This window comes from Candoia aspera, chromosome 8 (genome assembly GCF_035149785.1).
Source record: "Candoia aspera isolate rCanAsp1 chromosome 8, rCanAsp1.hap2, whole genome shotgun sequence".
NCBI classification, from domain to species: domain Eukaryota; kingdom Metazoa; phylum Chordata; class Lepidosauria; order Squamata; family Boidae; genus Candoia; species Candoia aspera.
This window is the reverse complement of record NC_086160.1, coordinates 16,791,788-16,811,132: the sequence shown is the minus strand read 5'-3', so window position 1 is coordinate 16,811,132 and position 19,345 is coordinate 16,791,788. Positions and strand designations below refer to the sequence as shown.

The 19,345-nt window shown below is 38.7% G+C and overlaps 1 protein-coding gene across 13 annotated transcripts in view; it reads right to left on the bottom strand.

Annotated features, from left to right (window-relative positions):
* FIP1L1 (factor interacting with PAPOLA and CPSF1) overlaps nt 1-16,971 on the bottom strand; it is a 36,815-nt gene extending 19,844 nt beyond the window's left edge. The window contains exons 1-10 of one of the 13 annotated variants that reach the window (XM_063310566.1): nt 16,809-16,971; nt 15,500-15,539; nt 13,401-13,461; nt 11,538-11,641; nt 8,822-8,883; nt 8,474-8,581; nt 7,806-7,936; nt 7,458-7,526; nt 4,179-4,288; nt 1,918-2,025 (exon numbers count right to left, since the gene is read on the bottom strand). In XM_063310566.1, coding sequence (XP_063166636.1) covers nt 1,918-2,025; nt 4,179-4,288; nt 7,458-7,526; nt 7,806-7,936; nt 8,474-8,581; nt 8,822-8,883; nt 11,538-11,641; nt 13,401-13,461; nt 15,500-15,539; nt 16,809-16,896 — 881 coding nt within the window. In that variant the 5' untranslated portion in view covers nt 16,897-16,971. Of the gene's footprint in view, nt 1-1,917; nt 2,026-4,178; nt 4,289-7,457; nt 7,527-7,805; nt 7,937-8,473; nt 8,582-8,821; nt 8,884-11,537; nt 11,642-12,482; nt 12,527-13,400; nt 13,462-15,499; nt 15,540-16,808 lie in introns of all 13 variants that reach the window. The other 12 variants (XM_063310565.1, XM_063310555.1, XM_063310556.1 and 9 more) reach the window with 12 other exon arrangements.
* Nucleotides 16,972-19,345: the final 2,374 nt, after the last annotated feature.

Here is a 19,345-nt window from a genome sequence, read left to right as displayed (position 1 = left end):
TAATAAAATACTATTCTTTCTTTTTCTCAGGAATTATTCTTACCTCCCAGTATTCAGATGGCTGGGGTTGAAATAGCAAAGATTTGAATATGCTGATATATCCATCATAAAACTACATACCTACAATTTTGTGCAAATTTTCAACTATTAGTCCTGACTGCCATTTAAAAATCACTATCTACCTTTGCATTTCTAAAGCTGAAGAAATGAAATATTTTGGCAACAACAATGTAGGATTTTAAAAGCATTAAAACAAAGAGCAACTAATCAAAACATTGATTTCATGCAAAGAATCATGCAACTGTTGAATACAAAGCTTAAAACATCTCAAATTTTTCAAAAACATTTCAAATAACCATGCAACGAACTTAACTCAGAAGATAAACACAATTTTTCATATAGCTGTTGAGATGTTAGAAAAAGATCTTTAGCTTGTCATATGGGATAGGCAACACTAGCTAGAGAAAAGATTAAACTGCATTCTTCCACCAGCAACAGCCATGGAAAAGCAGCAAGCATAAAAGGCAGACTGTATATTAGAAAGTTTAAGCCATTATTCCTAACTCTATAATTATTAATTTTGTGTGAAATTCATGAAAATCAACATAAAAACAAATTATGTCTGACTTAAACTATAACACCATGGATCATACTACTACTCAACATGATGGCAAGATGAGCCATTGCCCTCTGGAAAATCCAATAAATTCCACCTTCCTCCTATTTGTAGCCAATATTTATATCTACAAGACAGAAACATTATAATATTTCTCTGAGCACATCAAGAATGACTTTCCTTTTCATATAGTAACTGATCATCCTGAATCAGGCACATCAAACTTTGTTATAAGCCGAGGCAGACTTTTTTTTTTCAGTTGGGAATCGCTCTTTCTTCAGCTTACAAGTGCTCATCTGGGACTCCTAGTGACATCATCAGGAGTGGGCTGGTACTAATTTTTGCAGTACTTTTTTGTTCTTTCTGGGAAGGCTGGGCATTAGGGCTGAATAGGCACATTAAGCCTGGCAAAGGCTTTGCAGACTTATTACAGCTTTTATTTAATTAAAAATTCATCATGTTGATGCCAAGTTTCATCAATGCAATCTTAGGAGGTTCTGGGGACTGCAAATTTTTATTTTTATTTTATTTGAAAGATTTGTAATTTCCCTTTTAAAAAAATCTTTGGTCTTGGGTTAACTCATTCCTACTGTAAGGTATCAAAGCACATAACCCCTAGCTTGCTTCTTTACAAAGGCTGTTTGCTCTCACTTTGCTCCTATGCTTTTGTATAAGGCTGGGTATCACCAGAACACAGAATGCAATGAAGCAACTGCACCCAGTTCCACTGGCACTTGCCATTTTGGCAATGTAATCCAAAGTGGAGCTTTGGAAATGATGTGCAACTTTTCTTTAGGTCTAAACCATACAAGAGCAAGAAGAATCCCAAATCTTCTGCTGCTTTTCAGCACCGAAGTACTAGGCCAAGGACAAGAGCCTGCCTTTTGGAAGAGACCATCAAAGCTAGCTAGCTTGTGGGCCCCGTGCAAAACAAATCTGAAGCAAGCACCAAGGAACCAAATAGCATTTTTTCCCCTGGAAGTCACAATTCAAACTAAGCTAATCTCTGGCCTGCAGCACTTGGCCTAAGAAGCAAAAGGACTCCAGTACAAACTAACAGAGCCTAGAGACCAGCAGAATGACACATCTGTATTCACCTGCATTTCCCTCCCATGGTAAATCCTCTCGGAATCAATTATTTCATTTGGAAAGCAGGAGAAATGTATGCCTACTATAATAGCACTTATAGTAAGGACACAAGTAGTTACTTGCAGAGCAAGGATCCAGCCCATTAGCAACTGTTGAGGAAAAAAATGGCATCACAATTTTTAAAAGGATCATGTCCTTTAAAATTTTCTTACCTTAGTTCAGGTGACTCAGCCCTCCCATATCGATCCTGCCACTTCCCGATGCCTGAACTGGTTTTTCTGACTGCAGTGCTCGTCTGCGACTGAGAAGAGGCGCTGTTTCTGGTGAGATAAATGTTCTAGGTCTTTCTTTTCTTATGTTTCTACCTTTTCCTATTATCAGACATTATTTTCTACCCTCACTCTCTCATATTAATTTCCCCCCAGCCACCCTATCCAGGGATACTGGCAGGCAGGATCATTCTAATAATGGTCTGGAGATACCCTTAACAAGGTTCGCTAACTGGAGTCTGCATATGAAGTCATGCTAAGCGAAAGCACAAACACACATCACTGCTGACTTCTCCAGCAAGATGCAGTTAACCAAATGGAGATGTCTCTATCCATGATTCACTCAAGGTACCATGCAAATCCAGGACTCAGAGAAAGAAGCTATGATTTGCTTTTGGCTTATTCCTCTGGCTTGTTCAAGAAAAACAATCCAGATTCCCTGGTTAACCATTACCACAAACACAGACAAAGCCGCTCAAAAGCACACTTGAGAAGTTAAAGGTAACAATTATATATATTAATGGTGAAACAATCTTAATGTTTAAAGACCAGGAACTAAATATATTGATCACTGTTTTAAGTTGTTGTTTAAATATCTACATCCTACATAACAAAGTTAGTGAAACTGCCACCATTTTCAAAATCATATTCAAAGTTGTAACAACTACACAGCAAGATTTTCCAATTTAAAGACTTTGGAAAAAAAATAATCCAGAATACAGTAGTATCTATAAAATTATTACAATGTGAATGAAAATATACATTATATAAAACTATTCCAAAGCTTAGCTTCCTCACCTCTTCACTCAAAGAAACGCATAATGGCCCAAAGAGGACCCTTACTGTACTATTCGTATTCATCTGTGGACTTAAAATCTTTTACAATAATATACTGTCAAATAAAAAGCCATTATTTCCCATTTGAAAATCCCATAATATTTTTATGTCAGTAGAAATTGGTATTCCCCCCCTCCCCAGAAAGTGACAATATATAAAATGATGGCCAGTGCTTTCAATATTGGTAATGTAATGCAAAAAAATAATCTTGTTTCTCTTACTTATAGAGACAGAAAAATCTAAGATGTAATCTTATGATCATCTACTTGAGAAAATCGAAATGAATTCAGCAGAGGCCAACATTGATCAGATAAGACAGGACTGTTAGCTTTCAAGATTTCAAGCTTGTGATCAAACTATCTTGCTAGATAATAATTGACAAGAATTTCAGCAAAATCAGTTAGTCTCAAAGCATCTTGAAAGAGATTAAGCAAGTTGCAAGAAAATAATGGATTAAAAGAAAAACAACAATATAATCCTAATTACATTTTTCTCTGATTGTATTATTTTGCCTTACCTAATATTTCATTCAGCTACATGTGCAATACATATTGATTGTATATATATGGCCAATGATAGGCAAGTCTTGTCCTAACAGCCAGGAACCACGCTGAGACAAGGAACTGGTCTCTAATGTTTTATTGCTTGTACATAACAGGAATCCTAACAAACTGAAGAAGCGTGGGAAAAACCCAGCCATATAAACCCCAAAGGTTAAGGGGGTCCCGATCTGTCTCTCTTTGAATGGCTACCCAATTCCTCAGTGCTATGCATGCGCTTAACAGCCTGGATGGGAGCCCCCTGTTCGCCATCCTTACTCATGACAAGTCTTATGGCCTCTTCAAAACTAAGTTTGCTATTTTTTAATGGATCAAATACAAAAAGAGCCTTGGCTACAGCCTACTCCAAACAGGTCTGATCCAACCACAGAAATTACCACTGTAGATATTTAAGTTGAAGGTGCCAGACAACATTCGTTTACAGATATATCTGCTTAACAATGTATGAGTAACACTATGGAAGTCAAATTAGTCTACCCACAACAAAAAGGCATAGTATAAACCTTAGTAAAAATATGTAATCAAAATCATCTGGCTTCTAAACATACTTAAAATACCATCAATATGTTATTTAGATGTAGAACATCCCTGTCTACTACCACTGAGTACCAACTTGGAGGTTTTGCAAACCAGTGATTGCCACTCAATCTCTGTACCTCAAATTATATCATGATTTACAACCAAAGGATGAAAAACACAATGTATGAGAAGATGAAAATTTACTTTGTTCAGTTTTAAAAAGAGATGATAGCAACCTGGAAACATTTTCTCTCTATAGCAATTCAAAAGTGTGATTCTCCAACTGACCTGTTTGATGGGATTCCTGTCTTGAATAAGGGTGGGGGAGATGTAAACTCAGCTTTGGTTGGTGGCAGTGGTATTTCTTTCTCCATGTTTCCAGTTCTGCCCTGCTGCACCTTCAGAATAAAGTTTCTTCATTAGCATTACCTACGCTAAAATAAAGGATCTCTTCCAATAAATTATAGAAAAAAACAATAACAACATCCTATAACTCCTAAAATAATACAGATGCTCACACTACCAAACTTGCATAGAGATATTGTGGCTTCTATGCAAAGACCCTCCCTGTTTCATTTATTCAAGGAAGTGTCATTTCTCAAAAGTAAGTCCCAATGGCCAACCTCAAGATAAACTGTCTTCAAAATAAGAAAGGAGACGACAATTTCAAATTTAGTCTGTAACATGGCATGAGGACTTACAGAATCACCAGCAGGAAAAAAAAAATCAAAGTAACACTTTGAATCCCCCAAAGATTTGTGTTGTTATGCTTCAGCCCCTACAAAGCATTCAGTAAAAGTGTAGTTCCTCAATATGGAAGCAGTCCAACATGGCATGTCTAGGGGGGAAAAAAGCTAAGTATCTGGAGCTCTATTTCCATCAATCCCAACACCACTTTTCTGAAGCATTAGAAAGGCAAAAGTGTAAAGAATGAATACTTTAAAAATCAGTTATTAAGCAAAGTCAATAAAAATGTAGACTAATATTTTCCTGCAGACTGATACGGTTCACATTTTTTTTTTACAAAAAGCTTCTACTTGCTATTAAGCAAATTAATAGCATATATACAAACATATGTAAATAAAGAAACAAAAACTATGCAATTGACAAGGACATTAGTCACCTGCCTAGGGAAACCAAAAATTATTGCTCCCCAGGTGAGGGGGGAAAAAAGCACAGACACTGCAGTGCTATAAGCATAGTTTCTGGGTTTTTTTTTTTAAGAAGGAATTGTTTTGGATAGGACTGGCAAAATATCCTGTGCTAATGCTAGCTGGGGGAAGAGTTTCACACTTCTTTCTCTATGTTGAGAAAAAACATTAGAAGCTATAATAATGTTCTTTTCCAGTCCTTTAAGAGCACCAGACTTGTTAATCCTATGCCTATTTTGAAAAAGCATAAGGTGATCAACAGATTATGATGGACCATTAGGCTACGTAGAGTTCTACTTCTATCTAACAAAAATTGATAGGTTTCATATTTCTCATCAGATTATATTGGTGAAAAGCATGAGTGGGCATTGCAGCATTAGAGAATGTTACAGAAAAGCATCACAACTCTGCTTATATACCCTATATTGGTGATAGATCTGGAGCTGAATGTAGGAAATGTAGGTTCAAATCCTCCATTATGAGATAGCCTTGATCAACGAGTCTTAGGTAATAGTGCATAGGTACAAATAAAAAAGTAGTACATAGTACATGATTTTGAACAGCAGGGTTAACAAAGGAATAAGAGGAAGCCAACTCAAATCTTCATATTAGCTTTGTTTAGATTTTGCTTAAATTCTTCAGTATCAAATGTTGAACTTCACAGTGATTAAAACCGAAAAACTTGGCTTCCCACCCTAAATTTCTGTACATATTCCCCCATAAGCATAAAGTATGTAACCTGGGCAAGAAGGCTACAGATGTTAAACTGACTGATGGTATTTACATCTCTCCTAATAAAAGGCTAAAATACTCCAACCTATTTCAGGGAGGAGAATAAAAAAGAACAATTGTTTTGCAAAATAGGAAGTGTCACATGGCAGCCAACTACGTGGCAGATCCACCCTACAACACAACCTCTACCAGGTCCCTTTTCTGCCATTTCCAATGAAATTTCATTAAAAAAACAAAATAACTGAAGTTTCTCTTCATGGAAAAATAAGCATATATGCTATCTATTAGTGTAAAAAAAACAAAGCATCAGCATTAAGGCAAAATTGAGACAATTTTCTCAAAAATACATTGATTTCTGAGTACCTACCCACTTCTTTATACCATGTAAGTGAGACCATATATTCACTTATGTGCATTTCCTTCCTCAGGCATTCTCAAATACAGTTGTCAATGGTAACCATATATCCAGTTGGTAACTTCTTACACTGGCATGAAGCAGTTCTCAACACAGCAGAGAATTCAAGTCCTGCCAGAACAAGGTCTTTTCTGGACTTGCTTCAGCCTTAGAGGGACTCAAGAAAAAGCTAGAATTTGCTGCTTCATAGCACCACTGACCTAACAAAATGCTTCCCCTCTCCCTAGAGTCCCCCAGGCATATTAGAGGTTGGTAATGACTATACATGGCTGATAAGCAAGTTTGTGATCCTGATTTCTAACAATAGTCTGTATATGAAGGTAGGGATGTGCAAAAATATTTGGACATGAACTGTTCATGGAATAGCTAGTTTCAGGTGGTTTGTGTCTAAAACAAAATGTGGGTAATTGATTCAGCTATGTAGCACAACAGGGCTGTTTTGGTCTGGATATGGGCTGAAACAGCTGTTACGGAAAAAAGTATTTCAGGCAAGGAGGAGAAGAGCAAGAAAAAGCCAAGAACATCAACAGCAGCTCAGGGGAACAGAGGAGGGAGAAAAATGAAGACATTGCGGTGGGGAGGGCACAATGGGATATGCAGCAATGCTAGCTGCTTGAAGGCAGGAGAGAGAGTGTGCCACACATCAGCCTTGTCCTACCCACTCTCTAAAATCACTCCAGGATCCCTGTGCATTTTGTTTCAGCAGAAATAAAGAATAAAAGAAACATTCCAGGTTGTGTTTCCACCAAACTGTGCCCCCCTCCACCAATATTTTGGCAAAACTTTCAGAATGTTATGGTAGCTTGTTTCAGATTCAAAACTACACACATTTTCAGTTTCGTGCACATTCTTACATAGGGAATAATTTCTTTAGGCAGCAGAATTTTGCCTGAACCTCATTTCTGAGTCAGGCCGCCGAGAAAGAGGAAGTGGAGGACATAAATTAATCTGATTATGCGCATATTCTGATACTTGATCAAATACTAGACCAAGAATGATATATGAAATTTGTAAAGGAGTAACACATCTCACTGAAGGAATGCAGCATACACATTAAATAACTGTCACAGCAATCATTAGTACATTAGGCCATCAAATCACAGGCTTGCAACAACAAAGATAAAGTAAGTGATTCTACATGCATCTGGAGAATATATTTTTTAAAACTTGGAAAAAACAGCTATGTCCACTTTTGTGTTTAGACTCAAACTTGGAAGTGGTATGGCAAACAGTAATTAGAGTGACTAAGGAAAGTTTACCAACATTCACCTTAAAAAGACTGTATGTGCCATCTGGAATCTCTGTCCCTGGCGTTACTTCCATAGCAATGTCTTCGGCCTAAGTTAAATAACACATTGCCCATTAAAACACCACATTATGGACTGATGGGCTACATCACAACTAACAACAGGTTACAAGCTAGTTGTAGCTTGGTGGTTCCACATTATCAACACAAAGGCCAACAAAGAAATGGAGCAAAATGGCTGGATGACGGGAAAGAGGAAGGAAGGGAATGAACTTTTGAACCACACAAGGGTTTCTAACACTGTGTGTGGAATCTAACTTTTGAAGGAAAAGCATTTCTACAATTGTGAAATCAGAGATTCTCTTCATTACCGTAATTTTATTTGTAGTTGAGGTAACAGGCAAAATTTCAAGTCCCATTCGTATCCGCTTTTGTTTTTCACAGTATGCTTTCCAGGTGTCTTCGTTAAACCCATAATTGAAATAATCTGAGAGATCCGCACCTTAAAAGAAAATAACAAATATTCTAGGGGTTAAATGCAACTACTTTAAAAATATGGAAGAATCCTACCCTCCACAAGGCTTTCTAGCTACTGTTTTTCAAAAACAGCTGAATAACCATTCTGAGAAACACCCTTTTCTGACAGCAGTCTCATCTGTTTACTTCCCACAACCACTTAGCTGTGATTACTTAGCTGTGCTTCAAAGGGAAGGAAACTTTTCCCTATCTTAGATAAGCCAGCATAGCTAAAAAATCAAAATATTCCTAGTAAAAAATTTAAAAGGCAAAGATGTAAAACATGCAATTACATATTCTCATGCATCAAATCCAACTAATACTTATATTTTGTCTATCTACTGGAGGCAGCTTTTTACAAATAATATTGTCTATAACATGCTGTGAACATTTAAATTTCTTCTGAAAATGGAATTAGGCATGCATGTCATGTACAGTAAAAAATAATCAAATTTCTGCTCACCTGTGGAGTTTTACTGACAAGTTTTTACAATGACATACATTTCCGTGCAAAATTTTCTACCTGGTTTTCTCCAAGGTTTATCCTCAAAGGAATCCAAATCAACTTCTAATAGCGGAACACCATTAATGCTTCCTGGTGCATCAAGATCAACTCCTTTCACCTTTGCTCCTATAAAAAGGAATACTTACTTCATGAGTTCACAATGAGCGACATATCATTAAGGGTTTTTACACTGAAATTAAAATGCTTATTTCCTGTACACTGGCCCTCATGAGTATGACAGTTACTGTTTTTCTAAACTTTCTCTTATACTGTAACCATGCAATATAGAATCTTATGAGATAATGCAGTACAGAACACTGCATTATTTTTTCTGATTCTGTCTTTGAGCTCACAGTAAATGCTTACCAGAGGATCCGTAAGATCGTCCTCCTGTTTTAATATTGAGATTCACTGGTGCTGCTCCATACCTAAAACATAACATTTTAATAGTAAATGGTAAAAGATGAACAAGAGGGCTGAGGAAAGCATTCAAAAGTGCAGTGGTGTGAGCCAAGCATCTCTCACTGAAGTGTCAAGCTGCTGCAACTTCTGGCTCAGCACAGATACCTCAAAGCCTTTCCCCAGTTGTCCATACATGCACATACAGGTAGTTAACAATGGCAATTGGGACCGGAATTTCCATCGCTAAGCGCTGTGATTAAGCACGATGTCACGTGACTGCTGCTTGGCAGTTCCGGCACTTCTGGTTAAGCAAGGACCACCTGTACATGTGCAACTGCTTCACGTTGCTGAATGTATTTTGGAAAAATGGTCACAATTTCCATCTTGTTTTTTAATGAGGCAAGTCAAATTGTGTCTTTTAAAGTTATTCAGATCAAATCCTTTTCTGTTGTTAATATTTGTGTATGGTCCCAATAGAAGAGAATATCTGTAGCTCAGGTTGAACTGCAGAGTCCTTGGTGCTTTCTGAGCTTGGCTGTTTGCTTGCAGACGTTTCATTACCTGACTATGCAACATCATCAGTGCTAGTGAGTGTGGGGCTTGTTCCCTATTTATATACAGTAACTTGCCCTGACAGTTTCCCATGACCAGAACTGGCAGGGCAAGCTACTGTATATAAACAAACCCCACACTTACTAGCACTGATGATTTATGTATGGTGTCTATCTACTTCATTTACATTCAAAGAAATTTTATTATTAAAGAAATATCAACTGTGACAAGTACTGCTAAAGTATTAAAAAGCTTAAGATGATTTGGGATATAAAATAATTAGTTTAGCATTCTTTAGAGCATAAAACTTCCTTCAAATCTATTTCAGCAAAGTAAACAAAAATTAATTGTATAGACAGTATCAGACTTCTCTAAAAGTGACATGTTAATTGAATAATTCTGAATTCCACTTGAGGATACATTTTACTATGTATGGTAGCAAAGCCCATTTAATTATTTTGTCTGAAATTTTTTGAGGAAATTGGGAAAATTACTTAGTAAACTTTGGTAATTAACTGCATTGTCAGGAAATATAGTAGGAATGAATACAGAAATAAAGATTAGTTTAAGCATGCTGGAAAAGTACTTGGCAGGATTATTAAAAGGGCTCTATCTGTATATATATGGTACATACATCTATATAAAATATATACTTATTGCATGTGTGTTAGTACAATTTGGGCATTTTGTTATAGCTTTACAGGTAGTCCTCAACTTACAACAGCAATTGGGATTGGAATTTCTGTCGCTAAGCGATGTGGTCATAAAGCCTGACGGCACTGCTTAGCAACGGCAATCCCTGAAGTGCCTGTTGCTGTCGTTATCTGAATTCCATGGTCATTAGGCGAGGCAACTTCCTGCTGGCTTTCCACAACCAAGTCAGTGGGGAAGCCAGCAGGAAGTTGCAAGTCCCAGGCCCACAGCCAGGTAGGTGACTGCTGCTGGGTGGGGGAAGGAGCGAAGGGTGCGAGAGGGTGGGTTGGGGTGTGTGTGAGGTGTGGTGCAGGTGCATGAGGGTGTGTGAGAGGTGTAGGTCAGGAAGTGTGCACAAGAGGAGCTATGCAGGTCAGGGAGGGTGCACAAGGGTGCGTGCATGAGGCGCAGCATAGTTTGGGGTAGTTTGGGGAGGGTGCACAAGGGTGCGAGGGTGTGAACAAGAGGTGCTGTGCGGGTCGGGGAAGGTGCATGAGGGTCTACAAGAGGCACTGATTGGGGAGCGTATGCAAGAGGCTGCATGGGTTGGGGAGGGTGTGCAAGAGGCACCATGCGGGTTGGTGATGGTGGACAAGGGTTAGAGAGAAGTGCTGTGCAGGTTAGGGAGGGTGACCAAGGGTACAAGGCAGTGGCAGCGAAAGAGGGAACATGGTGGTGCATGAGTGGCCAGCACGGTGTGAAGGCAGAGGGGTTGGGGGAGGGTGTGCGGGTAGGGGAGACTTATCCCAGCAACCTGCGACCTTCCCTGTCAGCCTCCCCATTGACTTTCTGGGGAAGCCAGCAGGGAAGGCTGCAAATGGCGCTCACATGATTGCAGGGCGCTTGGCAACTGATCATAAGGACTCCTAGGGCCTGTTGTAACCACCATTCGTTAAGTGCCGTTGTAACTTGGAACGGTCACTGACTGGTCATAGGTTGAAGAATACCTGTACGTCTGTCAGAGGTGTCCTGATCAATTCACTGAGAAATATATGAATGGGAAAGGGAATGTTTATTGCATGTTTGTTGATTTAGAGAAAGCACGTGATAAAATGAATAGGCCTGAATTATAGAGTATTTTGTACAAATATGGAATAGAAGACTAGTTTCAGCATGTGATGAGGGCAGTATATGCTTGACAAAAATCATTGACAGAGGATATTTTAAGGTGTGCAAATGCTGGTGGAAAGGACAATATTTATTTGCTTATTAGTTCAAGTTTTCTTGCACTTTCTAAAATGTAGCTTACTCCAAAATGGAATAGAACGATACCTATTTTCATGATTTTTGTTTTTGCTCTTTTTGCTTTTAAGGTATAGGCTTCCTTAGCTGGAAGCAACTGTTACTTGCCACAGGTAACAAAGGAAAAGACTTTTCACAAGTCTGCTTTAACTCAGAACCTGAAATCCAGATGATTGGGCAGCAGACAACTTACCCATACTGCGGTGCTCCTGTTTTAATGTCACCAATAGTGACCTGAACATCATCTTCATCATCATCACTGTCACTGTCACTGTCATCTTCAGCCTCTGTCACTTTCTACAAGGAAAAGGCTATAATTAGGAATTACATACGATTCAATTAAAGTACAAGTACCTTTCTTGATACTATTTGAAAAGGCAACTATATTATTGTAAATTTACAGCATTTCAAAATATGTGGTATATAATTCAAATTTATAAAGAGTCATAAAAACAAAACACACCCACCCAAAGTATTAAGGGGACCATAAGTCTCCACCATTAAAATCAATGTTAATTTTCAGTGACTTGCAATTCAGTGGAAACCAATTTGTATTGTACATCCTCATTCACTCACCACTATGAAATTAGTGAACCACAACAAGAGGCAAAGTTTGAGCGTAAGTTCAAAATACATAAAAATATTAATAGGCATAAACCCAAAACGGTGTCAGCATCCATTATTAAGTTAATTTTTTTTAGTTTTAGTTTTCATACCATGTACCTAAATAAAACCTTTAGATGAATTATTCACAGATAATCTTTTCAACACTGGTGATTATTTAAATCTTTCAATTTAGCTCTAATGGTTGATAGGAAAAAGAAAAGTGTCTATTTGCCACAAACACATCTGCAAAAAACCCCCAAGATTAACTACATGTGGTTTTTTCCCCCCCCTTTGAATCAAACTTGACTCCTTGCTACTACATGGACAAGTCCATATACTGTAGTTTTCAGGCAGCATTTTCAGAAGTGGCTTTCCAATGCCTTCTTAAGGCTGACAGGGAACCATCTGCCTAATCCAGCTGTCTCTTGTGTCTAAGGCAGAACTAGAACTCAGATGTCCTGCTTTTAATCCAGCACCTCAACCACTAGACCAAACTGGCTCTCACTTGTTAAGATATAATTGTGCAAAATACAGCCCTGATAAGCATTTTTTTAAGCAAAAAACTTAAAAGCAGCACTGGAATTATTTGCACACAGAAATGGAAAATAGGGAGATTGCTTAGCTGTTTCTCTGCTTCAAATTGTACTCTCAAGAGATCTGAAACACAAGTAGATATGTACAGAGGTGCTTAAAAGTTTGTGAACACTTTTTTTTCAATATTTCTGCATAAATATGACCTAAAACATGATCTGTTCTGCACACAAGCCCTAAAACTAGATAAAGAGGACCCAGTTAAATTACTAGATAAAAAAACTAGATAAAGAGGACCCAGAAATATTGAAAATTCAAAAGGGTTCACAAACTTTTAAGCAGTACTGTACTTAGAACACTACTGTCAGGGAACACCGAGTGAACAGCAAGCTGCCAGCAATCTGGAACGATAATAGCTATTGGGGGAAGTGCTGTATTCTTTTCTAGCACATCATTTAATCACTCAGAATTAGCCTTGCAAAGTTATCCTCATACTCTCAAGGCTGAGGACAATTTCAGTATCATTAACATTTGTGTTTTGGAATTAATTTATCAGATAGTTAAGTCTCGTAAAATAACAAATTAATAATAAACTATAGGAATGTGCAAAATATTCCATTTTGGGGACAAAATGTTCCAGGGAAATAAATAGATTAGTTTTTCTTCTGTACTATGCCAATCTAGGGATGGCCTGAAAGTTTTTTGAACTGCCTTTCAAAAGGGGAAATGATGCAACACAGTAGTATTGCAGGCATGGAAGAAAATCATAATGTTTCCCAAAATGTTCTGTTTCCAAAATAGACACACCCCTAACAAATTAGCACACCCAGTGCCTATAACCCATTGGTCCTCAGAAATGGCTTGCTCAAAATCAAAGAGTACATATAGATTTCTATAGTGCTTGTTTTATAAGTAATACCATTTTCACTACACCATTTTCAGCTGCCGCTTCTTCTTCATTTCCCGTTGGGGGTGGAACACTTAAAGATAAAATAAAAGGCATTAGCTGGTTGACAGGCACTGGTATTGGTTTAAAAAATAAATGTAATTTAAATTTATTTAATAGAAACTACTGTTTTATCATAATTATGGTTTTGCTAGGAAAAAAGCCAACTTTTTTTTTCTAGCAAAACCTTTATTTCTGGGAAATAAGGATACATCCAGTAATTAAGCAGAGCAATACTTCGTTTCATTTAATTTGATTTCTCAGTGTTATTATACATTATTTGTTGTACTGTCTTTCATTATCCCCATTATGAAAGTAAAGTAACCAGGATAAAAAGCTTGCAGAGCATATATTTATTTTGAGGTATACAACCCAGTGGTGTTTTATACACTATATATAATTAACCTAATGTTAGAAATGACACATATTTTAGTTTTAACATACATGATATATATTTTCATTTTACCATACACAGAAAATTATAGCACATGGTATTGAGATATTTAGAAGATAGTCATAAACAGGGTCATGGATAAAATCTATCTATATGGTCACTAAGAGTTGATGGCACATATTCAATCAGTCATGAAGAGGGTACTCTCCTAACAAAGCCAGAGTAGAATAGGATTTTAATCACATTGATTTATCTTATTAATTACAAAAGTAAATCAGAAAAAAACTCATTAAAGTTCTTCATTTTTTTTCAGCCCATAAGGATCCAATTCAGCTAGGTTATGAAATAAAATTAGCATAGATGACATTACCTAGTAATTATTTTCAGCTGAATAACAGCTCTAACAACAAAACATGCCATCCCTGAGCTATGCATGTGTTCTACTACTGCAAGTATATATAGCTGTGAAATTATTTAAACTACTTCCCCAAAAATGTTCTCAACAAGAAAGTACTATTAGAACAGCACTACAATGATGCACAATAAACTCTCCCTTCAAAGTCTATTGAAATCATGTTCCTTCCTTTCATACTCTATAAAATGATGATCTTGTACCAAGTTCCTTGTATGGCTATCTATTTACCAAAAAACCCTGTGAAACAATTAATACAGAATCAAGAATATCTTTGTAACAAGAAACTTCCAAAGGACATTATTATAATCCAGCTACACCAATTCACACCCAAAAAGCTTATGAATATGTAGGTTCTGCTGGACAGAATGACAGAATGGAACTATGAAAACTAAAACATATTTTACATTGCATATGTATTGCCCCCTGCCAATATTTTTGAATGAACTATTTAATAATTTCACATATATAACACAATATATTTTGATGACTGTGAGTTCTACTGTTATCATCTGGAAATGGTTAACATTCCTGAACACTGTCTGAATTTAATGACAGAATACAAGCTCAAGTTAAGACAGAAGTATTAGGTGCCAGTAGAAATCTTTTACTGAGATTCAACCTGATCCTATATTTGTATCAGATTCATAGTCATGAGTGTGGCTATGCTATCCCTGGATTCCCCTGGACAAAGAATGTTTGTAGTCACATTCAGCATTCCCATCACACTAAATACCTGACAAATACAGATTAAGTAATTTCAAATTTCATGAAGTAAATGATCTTCCATAGTCCAGTTCAAAATGTTCTTATCTTTTAATGACCTGGACAACTCCTATCCTGGGTATCTGCCTTATTTGGACTTTTAGGAAATCCTTCATGCACACCTGCCGACTGAAAAAAGATTTCACCTTTGTGACTCCAAAACTGATATTTGTTTCTTTAGGAAGGTTCAATGGATGCCACTCTCTCCTCTTTCAGAAAGGGTGTTAAGACATTTCTTATAGCTTTACATCAACTTATTTGCATTAACTTATAACTGGTTTAACTTATAATTTTAATATTGCAATTATTAAATTTAATATTCATTTCTTATCAACGACTTGGATGTTTTCAGAAAAACAGTATAAAAACAGTTTAAAATAAACCCTAAAGACAAGTGCAGAAAACTTGGTTCAGCTGCTTCCAGACGTTCAATTCAAAACTGGACAATAGGAATAATACTGACTCCACCAACCTCACAACTAATGTTACAAAAATGCTCACCTAACAGGCGTTTCCTCTGGTCTTTCTTCTTCATTTTCATCTTCAAGAAATGACAAAATCAAATCAAAATTCTCTCTCAAAACAGTGGTATTATCAACAGGAATCATTTAACATTCTGTAGAAAATACATCCATTCATTTTCATGCTAATTGAACAGACTTTGCACAGTTTCAGTATACTTTCAACTCTATGGCTCCTCAAATTCCAAAAGAACTTATATTCCAACAGAAGGACACAAATCCTTACTGTTAATCCTTCAAAGAAAGTTTTCCTGGACATCTTTCCTTTGAACATGTAGTTACTACCAGGAAACATCCTTTGCCGCTAATTTAGAATCTGGGCTGCATATACTGACATATACTTAATTGCCCTCTCTAAACACTATACAACTTAATACAACCTATATTCCCCTTTTCATAACTTTCTCTTCAGCCTCATGAATTATACATTTCCCTTTCATCTTAACCCAACACATCTTCCCATACTAGGTTTGCAATATCTCTAATGAAAAACACAAATCCACACAAGATTCAATAAACAAATATATTTAGAGTGGGGTGGTCTCTTAGGCAAACAATGAGACAACCCAGACAGGTGAGGAACTTCCCAATCTCCCCCTTACCAAAAAAAAAAAAGTAACACAGGATTACCACTTTTAATTTCGGGGCCGGTCCAAAGCTTTTGCTCACCGCCTCAGAAACAGGGACTACGCTACACAATTGTAGATAATGGGGGAAGGGGGGATGTCAAAAATCTACCCGCCATTCCCTTCCAAGGACATGACGCCTCAAATAGGCCGTTTTCTAAACCCCGAAGCTGCCTAATAGGCGTCCAGGCCCGCCCTTGGTGTCACCTGAGCCCCCACCCCGCAGCGCCCCGCAAAGGGCCCTTTCTTGGGAAGGGTCGCCGCTTTCAAGGGGGCTCCATCTACACACCCAAGGGTTCGCGCTCTAGTAAGGTGGCCGCAGGGAAGGGAAGGGAAGCGAGCGAAACCTCCCCCAGACAGGGAGAGGCGGGCTGGGAAGAGAGGAGGCTAATCGAGTCGCCGGCTCCGCGGCCTGCTGGGGGCCCAGAGGCCTCTCTGGAGAAGCGGGGCTTGGCAGAAGCAGGCCCCGGGCAGGCCTTGCCCCCAGCAGGCCGCCGCTGCGCCCCCCCAGCCGAGGCCTGGCCCGATTCTCCAACCGGCCCGGCCTCAATTGCTTCGCGCTCTGCGAGAGAGACACAGCGCGACACACACACACACACACACACACACAGAGGTGGAGGGGGGGCTCGAGAGCGTGGGAGGCAGCGGGGAAGAGAGCCGTACCGCCATAGAGCCACTCCTCTTCTTCATCGCCGGCGCCAGCCCCGCTCAGGTCCGCCGCCAGTCGCTCCACCTCACCGCCCGCCGACATGGCCGATTCCCCTCCCTGTACACGCGCTCCACGGACCCGCCGCGCGAGGCCGGGCTACGCAGCGCGCTTGCGCACAACAACAACACCCACAGCTCCCGCGCGGCAGTCAGAGGAGCTGAGCAGAGGGGCGGCGGGGGGAGTCGTGACGGCAGAGTGGCCTCTTTCCTCCGCCTCGCGTCTCTGCCTGACAGGGGCGGGCGCTGGAGGCCTCCGCTTCCCCCGAGGCCTAGAGGGGCTGTAGGGAGAACAGGCGACGCGACGAATCTTCTTCCGACCCTGAGACGACTCGGCGCCGTCCTGAGCGCGCCGGCACGGAAGCCAGGCCCAACACGTTCAGCCTTCCCCAACGCGGCGCCCTCCAGGTGCGTCGCTCCACCCGCCCAGCCCGAAGCGGGGCATTCTGGGAAATGCGTTTCCACTTGGCTGGACGGTCTGTCCGGGTCCGCTTAGGCTGAGCCTTCCGCCTGAAGTTATTTCGGTCTGTGTCTTAAAGTATTAAGGAAGAGGTCCCAGAAAGCATAAAGGTTTCTCGCCTAATTCCCGTTTCAGAGACTAAAAATAAAACTTCCCAGGCTGTAGCCCTAATTCCGATGATGATAATATAACAGGGTCACCAGCCACAAGTTACTATTGGATTTATTGCAACGAAGATGAGCATGTTATTCACTTGCTTCTACGCAACACACCTAAACGGACATCCCACCGGAGATAATCAGCTCTCCAAGGATGTTTGGCCTCACACCCAAGAAAGATGCTCCAGTGCAACTGGTGCACAGGTCTTGGATTATTAAATTTCTCAACCCTAAAACCATTTTAAAGTTGTTCTCTCCCTGCAAAAAGAAAAGGAGAAAATATTGGGGACTTTCTGGCATAAGTGTTTTTCTCTCTTAACTTGAATAATACAATATCAAAAAAGTTTTTCACTCACTAACAGCTCATAATTCCCTTACTATTTATGAGGCATCAGCATGGTATTTTGCAACTTCTGATGCTTAAGACCAAAGTTGTCACTTTATCTTACCATTTTTTTTCACATCACAGACATAATCCCTTAGCCTTTAAACATTACCTTTATAACTTTTCATTCTGAAAGTCCCTTCTGTATACTGCTGCTCGTCTGTTTCTTTCTCCCTGTCATTATCTTCAACTTTCCATGCTGCTCAGTGAAACTAGATCACACAGGGTATATAACTTTTGAAATCAACTGTTCTTTTCTAAAATGAGAGGAACAGAACGCAAGACTGCCAAAAAAGCCTGATTCTTTGGCTTTGAAAGATCTCCAGGTGTGTATGAGTTGATTATGATCAGGTCACAATGAGTCAGTAACATTCTGTGTATACTTACATTCCCTGTATAGTTTTATACTGTATAGCTTTCCAAGACTGAACCCTGGCATTAAACATAGTTTAGCCTTGGTGAATGACCCCTGGATCAAATAAAACTATTTCTGTACTAGCAGTCTTGCACCAGTCCCTTATAAAAGAATGTGGAATCTGGTTATCTTTACTAAAGACTATTTTACTGTAAATAAAATACGTAAGCTACAGTGTTTTAGAGCCATGCTGCCTAATCTTGGCAACTTCCAGATGTGTGGGCTTCAACTCCCAGAATTCCTCAACTGGCATGGCATTGCTGAGAATTCTGGGAATTGAAGTCCACACAGTTAGAAATAGCTAGGAAATGCTAGCAACATTTAATCCCAGACTACACACCACTGGCCATAGGTGCTTTGTAGTATGGTGCACTTTGCCTGAGTGATCTAGAGCTATGGATTATCATACCTGTTCTTTAATTTGCATGTGTTTGGCTCACCTAGACAGTTCAGACTGAAATCTATCTAAACTTCATGTCTCCTTGACTTGATAAATATTTTGCACTTGTTACTTGTAATAATATTCTCTGGTCTATAAAGATGTATGCACTTACTTTACTATGTTACCTGATTTCCATGTCAATCTGTTGGGGGTAAAAAAACCCATAACCTAGTCCTTTCTTTTAAAACTCCCAAACCTCCAGGTATCATTTTTATTATGTAAGTTTTAAAAACAATCTCACCAATCAGTCTCTTGGAACTGTAAAATAACTAATGATATAAGTAAAATAAAATCCTTAATTTTATCTATTAAAATAATCTTCTCTAGAAATGAAGATATCCAGCTTTCGTAATACTGAATAATGATGATGGTGATATTCTACATATAAGGAATCTGTAATACAATAATTATTTGGAGATTAATCCCACGATCAGACCACAAGCAATCTTCTGACGTTGTTATTATCGCTGTATCATTATCACCACATAAAAACAACTAGCTATTCTATGTTGTGCCAAGTTTTAGATAACCATTACAATATTAATTCAGATTTAGGAAGCGGAGGTTTGAAGTGAAGTGGGAAAGTATCGAGATAGAAAAAAAGCCTTAAAACAAACAAGAGAGCAAGGACAACG